At 26.1% G+C, this 16,177-nt stretch overlaps 1 protein-coding gene across 2 annotated transcripts in view; it reads right to left on the reverse strand.

Moving 5' to 3' along the window:
- Positions 1-9,627: 9,627 nt before the first annotated feature.
- The window catches only part of LOC132924573 (cytosolic carboxypeptidase 6-like), a 53,660-nt gene continuing 47,110 nt past the window's right edge, over positions 9,628-16,177 (reverse strand). For both annotated transcript variants that reach the window (XM_060988955.1, XM_060988956.1), the window contains 2 exons: positions 13,205-13,314; positions 9,628-11,034 (listed from right to left, as the gene is read on the reverse strand). In XM_060988955.1, coding sequence (XP_060844938.1) covers positions 10,598-11,034; positions 13,205-13,314 — 547 coding nt within the window. In that variant the 3' untranslated portion in view covers positions 9,628-10,597. The remainder of the gene's footprint in view (positions 11,035-13,204; positions 13,315-16,177) is intronic.

The following is a 16,177-nucleotide window of genomic DNA, read 5'->3' on the forward strand; positions in this document are numbered from 1 at the left end:
CCTTTATAAGTGCTGCGTATGGGAAATTTATTACAATATAGGTATAGGTCTCAGACTGTTGTAGCAATTTCACTCAACAATGCCGTAAGGTTTTTTTTTATTAGGTATTTATTTTAATATATACATTTGTATAATAATTAAATAGGAAATTTACCCATTATTTTATTATTATTTCGTACATTTTTAGTTTTGGGCCAACATAATAATAGTATTATAAATATGGACAAGTTGTGAATAGGTTTATAAATTGGTAATATCTTAAAATTAATCTACATATTTTGAAAATGTTATTGCATATTGTAAAAATCATATCTAATATTCGTAAAAGTTTTAAGTCCCCAAAAATAATATTTTTGAATTATAACAAAATGATTAAATATATAATTTCGTCCAAGTTTGAACTTAAAAATGTCTTTTAAAATAAGTGTTTATACGTGTAAAGGTGTTTATATACTCGTATACGAGTATACAGAGTACCTATATACTTTTAGATATTTTTGATATGACCAACTTATGAGAAATCTTGTATTAACTTTTAAGCTTATTGACTGCGAAAATTTTTTTATCGACTAGAAATAACAAAAACTAAAAAATGCATCGATTCATCAAGATTTATGAAAATTATACAATATCTCTATTAATGGTGTTATCAAAAAACACTGTATTTTCCTCTGGTACGGCCTACTTTACTACTATAGAATATAATATTGTAAAATGTAAAGTCTGGTTACCTTGGCCATGAAATATATATTTATAAAGCCATGAAGCTATTCAAAATCATTTACTTCGATTTTTATCTTGCAAATGTGGTATTTACTTTATGTCAATCACATTCAGAACATAAGCCATTGTTAGATACATGGACATGATACATTAAATATCAGCATTCTAGCTACCAGTTAATATAATAGTAATGCGAAGTTCTTGTATGAATTAATCAATGGATAGGTACATCGACTTTCCAGAAATACTAAATGTTTTAATTCTTACATCCTCCATTGTTGAATTAGATTTACTTAACGTTTTTGTAGTTCGACATAAAAACTAATTATACTCTGATTTTTGCAGATGGTAGGTACCTGTAAATATAACTATGAGAGGCTTGAAAGGATTTAATTAATTTTAACTCCATTGAATATTTTTATTATTAGATAGTTAGATTACTAAATTGTATTTGTAAATTATATTTTATTATTTTCATTAATTCTGTACTTTATATAACTTTATTATTGAAAATCATACCTGTTATTATACGTAAAGCTGTTATTGGACATTAGCACATTTAAATATAATATATACAAATATAAATAAAATATACCAAGAAAAGTATCTACATATTTATTTTTTATAATAACAAAATGTCTTCAAAAAGTCTGTCATTTAATACTTTTACCAATTTATAGAAATCAGTAAAAAAAGTCAAATAAATTATTGTTTGTCTATATATTATATTAATAGATACAATATGTAGGCAGGTAAGTAGGTAGGTATTTTATTTTCTGAAATATTTTTTTATGTTCTACTCGTAATAAAATAACAAAATATTTTCAGCGCATTACCCGTTATAGAATTACTTTTAAAATGCAGTTAAAAAGTTTAAAAGCGTAATTACATTACATTATTCATTTAAAATAAATTATTGTTAGTAAATGGCCATCACGTTACGTACCTATACAAAAGTGTAATTTTGTTAAAGTGTCAAAGTATCTAATAAATTATCTTGTTATAATTAATTATGAAAATATTTATTATTTTATAAACCACTATATTCAAGGCTAATATTGAAGTATTTGACTGATATTTAAAAGTTAATAATAATATATTTCCATCAAAAGATAAAGATAAAAGTTTGACTATACTTACTAAAATTCTTGAAATAAACTATTATTTATGTAATATGTTAATATGTATATATATAATATCTGAGTTAATATTAATCGATCTCTTTATCGTTTACTGTTTTTTACTTCAGTTGAAATAGTTATATAATAATAACACTCTAGTTATAAAGAATAATTTTATGATTTTCAACTTCTTAATTCTGGACATACTTTTGATATAAACATGAAAAAATTAAGAAAAATTTGACGAATGCTAAAAAACCGACGTCAATCCTATATCGTTAAGATTGGTATTTGTCTTTATGTGTTTCTATAAAAATATATCTAAAATTAAGAAAGCAATTCATAATTTATTACAATTCATAAAAGTAGTATATTAGTATATTAGTAGTAGTATTCATTGTATATAATTGTATTAATAAATATTAAATTTAAACATTTTTTTTTTATTATGTTTTTTTTGTTAAATATCTATTAATTATAATAGTAATATAATATGTGATCAATGGTAAACATTTAAATAAACAAAAAGTATTCGATTTTCTTTAGCCAAAACTAAATTTATGCAAGAATTACTTTATATAGCAATTAATTAGCAACCTATAAAAGTTTAAATAATAAGCTTTAAACAATCTCCAAATCTCAAAAAATTTATTGCTATAACTTTTATTGAAAGCGGTTATTGTTCAGTATTTACACGATCATAACAAACGCACAGAAGAATTATGTATATACAGATATTTATAATATTATAATATTATTATTAACGGCCGAAAACAATATTTCGCATATTATGCATAAATAAATATTAAAATATACATATATCAACGAAGCGTGTAATAATTATAGATAAGGGGATTTGATCACATCTTTGTTATCTACCAAAAATCAAAATATACACTTTTATTGCCTTAGGTTGATATAGATTGATATCATTATTGCCTTATTGACACACGTGCAGGAGTGATACGTTATTTCATTTACACACAATCATGTACACGATCCACTTTTTTTATAATCACTTACCTACTACGCACATATTTTATACGACCCATGTGCAATCACAAAGTAAATTGCCTATATTAAACTCTTCAAAAATGTAATGTAATTATACTGTTATTGTAGTAGAAGTGCGAATCATTTACGGATTGCATGGTAATTACTAATTCTAACACCCCCCACAGAAAAAAGCTTAAAGCTCTGGTTGTGACCGCACTACGATAAAAATAAATGTATAGATTAATATACATTTTTATGAACAGTGATCACCCTACAACATTATAATTATATTATATGCAAGTAGGTATCATGATATATTAAACAGAGCAACGAGAACAATATTTTACTGTCTCGTTCTATGAACTATACTGTTTCCGGGAAACTCGACGCGACATGGTCCGGTACGCATTTGCGTTGTGATAAAATAATACAAATGAGTTGTTCCGTAATCGGAACGGCAAAGAAAAATTTGAAAATGCACAATAAAGAAAAATCTGAATAATTTGGTATGTGATTAAAATTATATAATATTATACGTTCGTTGTGAATTAGTAGCAATTATTATAACTTATAATATGTTTAAGCTAAATGTTTTAATAATGCTGTAGTTGTTAAATGTAAGTGCGTGAGGTTTTAATTTGCATTTCAATGTTTTTAAAACGTATTAACTTGAAGTCGTTTTGCAATGTATTGGAGCAAAAGTTAGCCACGAAAATCACCCAAATGCGTAATTTTTTTTAGATTCTGAACGGAGTGATGAATGTATTGATTTTACAATGATGTGTGTTTTTTTTTTTATTTTTATTTTTTATTTTTGTGTCTGTCATCACTTTTTGGAGTAGTAATAATGCTTCGATTTTTGACTTCAGCCCCTCTTTGAAAAGGAAAATTCATCTAGTCATCTAGAGGGGGTCAAAAGTAAAAAATTTCCAATAGGTTTCAAAAGCGTCGGGAAAAACCTTGAAAAAATTACGGAAAAACGGGAATTTTTACGCATAACCACTTTTTGACAAAATCGATTTTTTGATTTTGCTTTAACTCAAAAACGAATCATTGTAAATACTTGAAATTTTCAAAAAATGTTTATATTAGTGTTATTTATTTGCGATTAAATTTTCAAAATATTTAGAATTTTTTTAAGCTACTTATAGAAAATTGAAATTTTTGACTTTTTTAAGTTTTTTTTCTTAAAATACCGATAAAAAAAATTTGGCTATCCAAAAAATCTTTAAAATTTAATACAAGGTTTATTATAAGTTGAACTTATCGTAGTAAAAAAAAAAATCAAAAATCGTTAGTCACAATTTTTGTTTATAAGCATTTAAAGTTCAAATATATCAAAATAGCGAAAATTTGCAAGGAATTTTGAAATTGAAAATTCATAAAATTTTTGTGATTTATACTTAAGGTTCAAAAATCCAATACAACGTAGTTATCCATAAGTTTTCCTTTAAGTAATTGTAAAAAAAATTCTAGCGTCGATAAAGAAAAAATTTTATGAGCTTAAGAAATTTAATTTTTTACGAAATCGCGTAAAATAACGATATATTACAATTTAAATTATTAATATTATTAATACTATAAATAATAAATATGCATAAAACACCAAACTTGTAATAACATTTAAAAATATAATAAATAAAAAACTTTAGTTTATTATTTATACAATAACCAATTTATATTCGGTCGAATAGTTATAGTCCACTTCTTCTTTTACATACACTTTATTATGATCATTTATTAATGTAAGACAACGCTGACGGTGACAATTTCTTTGAACAACAATTTATATTGTATTTCAGTACTTGAATATATAAATAAACTATAATGAATATATTTGGATCGAATTATCTAGATCAATATAGTAAATTATCATTTTATATATGATGTTTATGATTAAATACCCTGAGTTCGCGTCTGATTTGTCCCCATCAATCACTTACGTTTTTGAAGAATGATTTATTTTTCGAATAATTGTCGTAATAAAGATACACATTTATTATGTAATTTCAAGTATTTTTCGGTGAAACAAATTTAAAATTAAATTTTTTATTTATTTATTTATATTTATTCTATTTATTTAAATTAATTTAAAATATATTACCAAGCCTTACGCCCTCACTGAGAATAACTCGCGTAAAAGCCCAGGGTAGGTAAATAAATTAAGGTTTATAAATATATTATAAAACCGTTGATTTTGCGTGACTTAACAATTCGAGGACTTATAGGGTTAATTTATGTTAATATTTTAAAAGTTGAATAATTATTAAGTTCTGTTAAATATTCAAATAGTTATGTAAGTCATAAGGTATTCGACAGGCTATACTACTATAGTGTACAGAAAAGAACGCTGGTAGATGAGTGGGTTCTTTCGTTGTTATACCATCGCATTGTCAATTGAAAAAACAATTATTATTCTGCATGCATTATTAATAGTTTTGATCTTTAGTAATATGATTGCAGACATTAACTCGAATAGTCGGCTGTTTGTAATTTGTAAAGGTAAGTACCTATATTTTTTCCTCAATAAATTTTTTCTAAAAGTAACGTCTAAAATGTTTAAAACTATCTATCAAAATTGTTGTGATAGATTTATGATTATCAATTGAAATTGATAAAAAAAAAATGTCAAATCTATTAGACGCAGTTAGTTTAATTTTTTTTTTTATATAAGCCAGTGGGTTATAAATTTATAATTAAACGTGTTCAAGGATAGATCTGTATAAATAGATAAAAAAAAAACGATCTAGACTTATAAAATTTAGGGATTTGTGATTTATTAGATTTCTATTAGTCTAATATTAACAAATAATGCATACAAATATACAGTTAATAATGGTTGTAAACACGGGAAGACCTTAGTTACATTCATTCATTGTATATAAATTATATACGTCTTACACCGCTAATTGGGTATACCAAACTTAATTTAAATAGATATCTACTTCATGGTTAACTATTTTTTTTTCAAGTTAAATTAATAAAATAATTAATTAAGTTGATATTTATGTACATGAACAAATATTACATAAATATGATATATTTACATGTGAATATAATGTATATTCTGTATCATATTATCTTAATATCCAATATAAAAGACGAAACTTCGTTACATCATAATATTATATAAACAGTACCTTTATTAAATATTAATATTGCAATTTGCATTTAGATTAAAGTTTGTATTATCTACCTTAATAATAATTAGTCAATATATAAGAAATAATATGTTATAGCCTTATAGGATTAATTTAACAAAATATCAGTCATAATAGTATAGGTTTATATGGCTTAAGATTTTTTTTACTTGAGGTTTGTGAGTATTTTATAGAAATGGGTAGATTAGTGTACAGATGTATGGATTTAGCTATTAGTTTCACTTCAGTAAATTTTATGAATAAACTATATTCTTTAAAGCATAAGATAAGATAATTTGTATAATATATCATAACACGCTCTAGTTAATTTAATGACAAAAACATTTTATCTATTGGAATATGTAGGCACCTGCGTATGCAAAAACATAAACGGGATCTAATTATTTTCTATACGTGGTATACGAACTGAGTCCCAATAAAACGTTTAAGGATGAATAGAGTCCCGGGTTGTTTTAAGGTACCTATATACTAATTGAGTCCGTATTTTAACACTAACCTAGTCCCGTTAGAGTGTTAAACTTAAAAAACCATCTTCCTTCCCACTTTTACAGACTTAAAACTTTTTTTTTATATTATATATTTTGTGATATAATAATGTATGGCTATAATATAGTATGAATAATTTAAATTCTACTTGTGTATAAATAAATTAATATAGGTGATGATAAAATTATATTTTTTATATTGGTAAAAATGTATATGTGATAAACATTGTACCTTTAAAATTATGTCAACGATATCATGTAATCGTTACCATATAATAGGTACATATTCTATAGTTAGTTTTATATTTTACTTAAAATAGTCCGCGGACTCAATTAATATATTTATGGTTTCCTAACCGCGGACTCAATTAGTATATACAGCGATTGGGAATGTCTTCCGTATAACTGACATTAGCGTCATTTGTTTTTATACTTCATAAGATCGTATTTTCAAATTATTAATTCATAGTAGTCCATTAAAATAGGTTTGGAAGATAAGAGAGCTATGATGAATTGAAAATCTTAGTAATTTATTCTAATCTATCAATATTAAAAGTTTATAAAAATGGTTCAGGTATAATACATATTAAATGCATTTTATATTTTTGTTAATTTTTTTTAAGGACTGTAAATCTTAGTAATTATAAATATTTTAGTAAGTGAAATACTACTGGTTCGAATTTTAATTTTTTTTTGAATTTTCAATAATATTATCTACTAAATAATTTAATAGAAAAGAGATTCTTATAATATGAAAGACAAAAGTTTGTACACCATAGTACGACAAAATTGAAAATATGGTTTGTGGGTATATATTAAAAATTCAAAAAATCAGCATTTGAATAAATTTATTACTAAAGGAAAAAATAGGAAATATCATACTGAGTAAATCACCAAGTGTAGGTAGATAACTCGAAGTACAGTCGTATTGATCCTTAAAACTATGGAAATTAAAAATTAATTATAGTTGAATTGGTTGCCAAAAATGTATTTTTGAATTATCTCCTAAATCCATAATAAAATAATATAATTTAACAACTGGTTCTAAAATAGCACTGTGAATTTAATTACCCAAAAATATTTAGTTTTATAAAAATAAAAATATTTGTTTTAAATGTATTATAATATAATATTCAGTATACATTATAATTATTGTAATTTATCATTCGTTAACAATGACCATGGAGGTCTCATGATCTCATGTAATAAAATCGGATGACACAACTTTAAAAAAAGTCAAACTGAGAATTATACTTTCACGATTTCAATATTAGCCAACAAATTTAATTTTATCTACTTTGTTTATTTAACGTTATTTGTTTTTATATAACTTTTTATAACTTTTTTTTTCACTATTAATTCATTTGTATTCATTGTCTGTTTTATAATATTTTTATGCTAATAATAAAGTTGACGACATGTGACGCTCGCAATCAGATTTTTTCTGATTTATATTTCTATGTTTTTGTGTTATTACTTATTATATTCAAACGTGATAATATGTGTTGAAACTTATTTTTTAAATACCATATTATTATTGTAAGTGTGATAAACGTATTTATAAAATAAATTTATTGAAAGCCAATTAGTCATAATTTAGGAGACAATTTAATGTTACATTATAGGAGAAAAATATCGATTACCATTATTTGGAAGCCAATTCAATTATTCTGATAACTATTACTGTATATATTCTGATAGTGATTAGATTTATAGACACTTCAAAGATAAAGCACCACTATTTTTTGTGGCTAGATACCTAACCTTTATTATTTATTTTATTTTTATATCACAAGTAGAATTTTTGATATTCGTGACTGCGGTCCCTTACTTATTTAAAAGCCCAGGCACGTAGCTTAAAAACATTCCCAAGAGGGCCGATATTTTTTGACCTGTGTATCTTGATCTTACTCATAATTCACAGACTCACGTGGGCCTTTGTCACTCTTCCCCCGCCCGGACATCAACATTCCACGGGATTATTATAAGAATCAAGTAGAAATACAAACATTTTAGTTTCGAGGGTGTTAAAGTTTGTCCCATCAAAAAAAAAAATGACATATAATGTGTATTTTTGGTACATAATCAAACATATAATTATTATAATTGTTTTTAATCATAAAGTATATTAGTCATGTATAATTGATATTTATTTATATTTAAACTTACAACATTGAGTAATAATATATTATATATATACTATATCCTACAAGCTTTAAGGTACAACATAAAAAAAAATTATTAATTAAATAACGATACATTTTTTTTCAACATTTATATGATTTGTATTTCGTCTAAATTTAGATTTGGAATTGAAAATATATTTTTATTTATACGCCATTCATAAAATATTAATATTAATGTATAAAGTACCTAATATTTAATATTAATATGTTTCATTGCATGTTTATTACAGTTTTTAAATATATATATATATATTTTATTCACGTTGACTATGGATATAATTGGAATTACGTATTCGTATTTCATAACAATTTTTCTTGTTGCAGGGTAACAAATACTGTAAGGCAGTTTTAAAATTTTGAAGAACACGAATAAGTACCTACCATCTAGATTCTAGGTTCATCGATGAGACTTTTATTGTTTCTCAAATGGTTAATTTAATTAGCATTACTATATCACCCATTATACAATTTAAGCAATAATATTTTTCGTAGGATTTGTCTTTGCACGTTAGATCTAATATTTTTATAATACATTTTTTTTTCAAAATTTTATACTTACATACATAATATTAAGTGTTATTCTTGAATTCACTATTCCATTAGAAACGATTTAAACCACAACGAAAATCTAAATTTAATCCTTTTATAAAAAGGTCAGGAGACAGGTGGAATAAAAAAATATAAATAAAACAAATGTTGCTTGTATAGTTATATCGTTAAATTAACAAAGTATTAAAAATTGTATCTCATGAAAAAAATTTATTTTAGCTTTTATTTAGGCTAACTATAAATATGTAGGTAAAACATTTAATATATAAGTATAATTATTTATTAAGTATAAAGATTGAAATATAATTATTACACTATTCGGACAATTTTTTTTTATCTATTTCGACATTTCGTAAGAAAATAAGCAATTGCCTGTAACTTACTAGCGTGATGATGGTAATAATAATAATAATAATAATAAATTATACGTTTATTTATCTAGTAAATCAAATACTTTATACACGTGGTTAAAAATATAATAACTAATACAAATAAAAATATTTGAAACTCCAACGTAGTTTTCACGATATGGATACATTTCATGAAGTGGACGTTCATTTCTTGAAAATATTGATTTTTCAAAGTGTGTGTGTGTCATGTACAATAAATTATAATCAAAAGGAACCGTGAGAATTTTTAGCTGAGGAAAAAATATCATTACAAATTACAATAATTATTATTATACAGAAAAAATGGATATTATAATATTACATTTAAGTCAGAAGCGGATCCAACATTACTGTAGATCGAGGTGAGTTATGAAACTAATAGCAACATTAAAATATAAAATAATCGTAATGTTTGAATGTATGGCAAAAATTTGTAAAATATTAAATTTGCATTTTTAAATCATAACCAAGTCTTTATTATTACATGAATTAATCTTAATTGTTTATATAGATTATACATTTTTTATTTATTTAAATATCGTGTACAGTTAATTAGTTATTATAATTAATATATAACTATATAACTGTACGGAAAAATGGTGAAAATATTGAAAAAAGAAACAGTTTAATTTAATACAACTCAATCAAAACTAATAATGTACCTTTATAAAAATATAAGACTATGGAATATACTCCCTTCCCCACCCACCATTCAGATATATCCTGCAAGATTGTAGAGATATCACGAATCGCAATCTAAGTGCGTCCTTAAAAAGAAAAACGCTCAAGTCACTATGCCAGTGGAAATTCGGTAAGGACGTTTGATATAAATCCCTCTCCAACCATTCTCCCGTAGGATCTGAAATTGCAGATTTAGGTATCTATAGGTATCTATATAAACATATAATATCACTATATGAATATATGACATTGTATGATATTGTATAGGTACTCATAAAACACTGTCGCGATTCGCGAGCCGCCACGTCAGAACTTGAGCAACGCGCCCGTGTCTCGTATGATGTCGTTGACGTTTATGATTGAAAACGTGTGTGGGGCGGTGACGTTCTCGCGATCCACAGCGTTCGATGACCGCCGGTTGTCAACGGTTTTCGAAGGGTCCACAAAGCGCATGTTCCGCCTGTTGGCGTTTGCCCTGTTCGGGTCGTCGGACGGGCGCCCCGAGCAGCCCGCTAGAGCACTGCGAAACGTATCTTTGATGTCCACCCGCTTCAACGCTAGCGATTTTTTTTTAATTTTCCTCTTGAATGACGGGTGTGTCTCGCGCTGCCGGTACAACACGGTTTTCCGTTTCCTATCTCGTTTCTTGACGCACTTGACAGCCACGTCCTGCGGCGTCAGCACGCCGGTCGATTTGAAGTAGTCGGAACATGCGAGCACCACGCACCGGCCGATGGTGTAAACTGTTACATAATTCGTATATGTAAGGAAAGTGCACAAAATCCCTTTGTTTGGTCGTCTTAAATAATTAGATGCAATAATGGTTTTTTTTTTTTACTATAGATACTTCATTATGGTATTATAGTGGATGGTAGATTACCGTTGCTCAATATTGTGCGACGCATATACATGTTTAATATGTAATTTATTTGCTATGTGCAATGTGCATAGTGCTATATAGTAGTGTATAATAATTTTTTTGTTGGGGGGGGGCTTTCTCAAATAGTATTGAAAGTTTTGAAATTTTGTTCTTATATTAAAATCAATATATTTAATATTATATGTGTACATTAGGAACAAATTAAAAAGCCTATAGGCTAAGACTATAGGCAACTGAACAAATTGAGTTTAACTAGTTTAAGTATTTTTAGTTAATTGATACTGCACCACTGCATCCACACACACACGCACACACACACACACACACACACACACACACACACACACACATAGGCATACAGAAAATAACATCTATAATAATATACAAAACCGTGTACCGTGAAAAAATAACTTATAAATTACAAACTAAAACAGATTATAAAACATGCCACAGTAAACTGAACGTTGAAGTACAAAATTTCGAGTTGTGCCGCATACTTATACCAACTTCCTAGTTCGCCTTATCCATGGCATCGTCATCCTTGGCTGACAAAGCCACAGATACTCTTTATCTCTCTCTCTCGCAACAGCGGTAGCGGTATTCGTTGAAATTCTCGAAACTTTACAAAATGAACGCAATGTTTGTACACTCAAGTTCTGATAGGTTTACTCCTGTTTAATCAATCTGGCCTATATTGAGAACATTTTGGTGTTAGACAATCCGACCGATCTGCACGAATCGAACTATATGATATTATACAATATATAGACCATGCAATTACGTAAATATATATATATTTATACTAAAACTCATATAATTATAATTCATCATGGCGTCATCGTCGGATATGGAAGGAATAATCAAATAAATGCATACACGTCAATAGAACTAATAGAAGGGACATTGTGGCAGGGTAAATGACTCATGCACTTCATAAACTTTGATTGTAGAAATGTACCTCATTAATGTAGTACCTATGTAAAGCTGAGAAATTAAATATTTTTTTAATTCGTATAGTAAAGTTATATTTATTAATAAAGAAAAATATAGGTAAGTGGATGATACCGCTATGCTATAAATTATGTGTCGAGTGATGGGCAACTAATGAGTATGTTAAAAATCACTTTTTGTATATAATGATATTATATGACTGAATTCAGATTTAAATTTAAATTATTTCAAAATGTACTGATAAAAATCTTTTAATATTATGTAATTTATTAAATAAATTGGTACAGTTTGATGTGAATTGGTAAAAAATAAAGTTAGGAATTTAAAATGTTAACATCATAGGTTATTAGATTAATAATATTGTAGTAAAGTTAAGATAACTTTTTTCCAAAACTTATTATAATTATTTTGTTTGTACAACTATGTGTTTTATATGTATACTATAATATTTTATGAGTATTAGAGTATATTTGCTGTATTAAATCATTGCTTATATAATTGATTTAATTAGTTTATACACTGGATACATATCAATATATGTGTATTGATGTTTGGTATAGCATATAATTTGTCTGTATTTAAAAAAATATGGTAATTAAATTACTTTGATTCATATAATAGACAAAAACATTTTAATTACTTGGTAATAATTCGTTAGAATTTTGAATTAGGTACTTAAATAACATTTTTGTAAATAATTATTTATTAAATAATTTAAAGGATAGTTATCATTATAAATATTGAAGTTTGTATCACCATTCACCACATGATACTTTTAATTACCTAGTACAAAAGTTAATTTCAAACATTTTGAAAATAATATGGTCTGTGAGTATATTTAAAAATTCCAAAAATCAGAATCTGATTAAAATATGTACTATTAAAGAAAAAAATATGAGTGATCATACTTTGTGAATCATCCAGAGTCCTGACCCTGTGTATAATGTAATATGGGCACTGTACTTGTACATATATAAGTTTATATATATAATATATGCCCGCAGAATTTTCCCGGAAACAGCACTCCTATAGATATTATATTATTATCACGAAACACACCCCAAAGCAAATACAAAGGATACACGAATCTTCAGTGAACGGAATCATGGTTTTTGGAGAAACACTGAAGCCGTACTGCGATACGAACAACGTATAACAATTGACTTTCTCCTTCAGCGATTGACACAAAAACCTGAAACATAAAGTTCACAGTCTAACAATGTATTGTATATAGGTATAATATTATGACTATGGCGACTGATCTGTGGCTTATAAATTGTAGTTATTGTAAAATGTCTGCATTTTGTTGTTGTACTTACGATATATTTTACTATATTTTCCTGTATTACGCACTCCATACACATTTTTTTTATGAATATGATTGAATAATTTTACACGGACGAGTAAAAATGTTTGTATAGTGTATATTGTAGATATAATATATATTATATACACTAAAAGTGTATGTTCTTGTCAAACAGTTCATACAATTTAATTTATAATCATTTAAAATCGCCCTTACTACGGTTTTTAAATAAAGAAATGAAATGAAAAATATATACTACACACTATAAATACTTAGTTACTCTATCTGCCTTACATTATGTTTTTATTTTGTTACTGTACCTAAGTACTGCGCCGTAAGTAAATATATGTATTTTTTTAAATATTTTAAACCTACGCATTCCACCAGTGATAATGTGTAAAAACTAAAAAATGTTAACTATATGTATGTGTTTTAATCAAATGTATATGCACATGTCTAATAAAATAACTATGTAATATATTATAGCCCAGTGCATACAAAACGTCCATTGATATGTTGTGTTTGATTTCGATATTATTTTTGACGGTTTTCAAATATTTTAACATGATACACTGCATTTGTTTCATACAAAACTACAATAAATACATAATATATTATCATATTCATATAATAATATATAATAGCATATAAATATTATATCATAATAATGATTCAACTGTTCTTGCTGCGATATATTTTTAGCTTAATTGCTATTAATCTAAAAATTAAAAATTAACTATAACAATCGTTATTGCGCCGTGGTAGACGCAGAATGTTAGTTGTAACTTTTATATTAAAGAAAATTAAAATTGACATGTTGATAATTTTGGTTTATCGCCAAAACTGATTTTAAGGGATCAAATACCTAATAACCTAAAAATCTAACCTGTGTCACATCCACATAATGAAATCATTCATTGCATGAACTGGATATCCAGATAATGAAATTCGTTCAGATCGTGAATTTTGGCGAAAATACATTATATGGACATCCATTTCATGAAATGGACAATACTTATACTGTGCACTTTGTGTAATTATTATAAAACCAGATATCATAGTATTATACTTTTCTATATTGTTCTATGAACAAAAAAATAACAATAATTATAGTCATAATAAATTATATCATATTACATTATATTTTTATATTATTTTTTATAAACAATAGTGTTTACCTATGAAGTATTATGAAATATTCATGAAATTAATTATACTTTTATTACTTAACTACCTATATTTCTTATATTTTTTTACCTATTAACAAAATAATTAATTGATTAAATTTAACAATAATTAATCAACTATACCTATATACATTTTTCTTCTTTATTATTTATTTTTACACGATAATTGATTATGGCATCGACTGTTACATATCATATTGTTTTTAAAACAAGCACACCTACTTGATTGGAAAAGAGTTTTTGCCTTACACGGACAAGACAAAAATCCTTGCCCTCCTGAAATATTTTTAATCATTAATGTAATCTGATATAATTTATTATGACTATAATTATTGTTATATTTTTGTTCATAGAACAATACAGAAAAGTATAGTTATAATACTATGATATCTGGTTTTATAATAATTACACAAAGTGCACAGTATAAGTATTGTCCATTTCATGAAATAAATGTCCATATAATGTATTTTCGTCAAAATTCACGATCTGGACGAATTTCACTATCTGGATATATAGTTCATGAAATGAGTGATTTCACTATTTGGATGCGACATATAGATAGTAGAAATAATCATAGCTAATAAAATAATACTTAACATGTAATATGTATATTACTGCAGTACACTGACAGAGTTTCAATTGCATGGTCGGGTGTAGTGAATACCCTCCACAAAACGCCCAAGAATCTATTAGGACACGAGGTTATTATTACATAATTGAAAATGATAAATGTTTCACAGCACAAATGTCACCCTGTACGCCAGGTAAAGAACACAGTTTATTTTTGGCCATCGGCCTTAAGAGTTGGATAATATAATGTTTTCTTTTGAATACATAGTTTCAATTGAATAAAGGTGAAAAGTAAAATGCACTTGAGTTAAGTTTTTCAAGGTATAGGTACAACAAATTACTGTTGTATGACATAATAATAATATGTAAGTATGTATATATATATAATCTTAAATTAGTAACATGTATAGGGTAATTTTAGTCCATAGTATGAAAAATATTTTTTTATGAGGGTTATGTTAACGTCCAACCCCACGTACAAGACGGAAATTTTGAATTCAACAGAACCAACCTCGTGTTTTCAGTTTTAATATCAGAATAAATTGACCTATAATATCATACTTAAAAATAAGACTATCGTCTGTATTTTTATGTGGGAGTAATTTATATATTTTCGCGATATTTCAGTTTTTATAATAGTTATGTATACGAAAAATATTTACAATTTAAAAATTCTTATATCTCGATTTAAAATGTAAACATCGTGAAAATCAACACAGATTGTTCTTTATTTTAATTCTGATAACAAATCAATTCACTTTAATACTAAAGCTAACAACACAGGATAAGGTTGAATCTGTTGAATGAAAATTTCGCTGTGTTCATGGTGTTCATGTTATGTGTAGTGTGTATCTATAGGTGATGGGTCAGACTGTCAGAGAGAGAAAGATTGCGATAGTGCGCTGATATCCTCTAAACATATTTTATTCATCTCAAAGCCATTGCAGTTCCACTAACAAGTATAATTTAATTTATTTTGCTTCGATAAACGT

The sequence above is a fragment of the Rhopalosiphum padi genome, chromosome 3, assembly GCF_020882245.1.
Source record: "Rhopalosiphum padi isolate XX-2018 chromosome 3, ASM2088224v1, whole genome shotgun sequence".
Classification (NCBI taxonomy): Eukaryota; Metazoa; Arthropoda; class Insecta; order Hemiptera; family Aphididae; genus Rhopalosiphum; species Rhopalosiphum padi.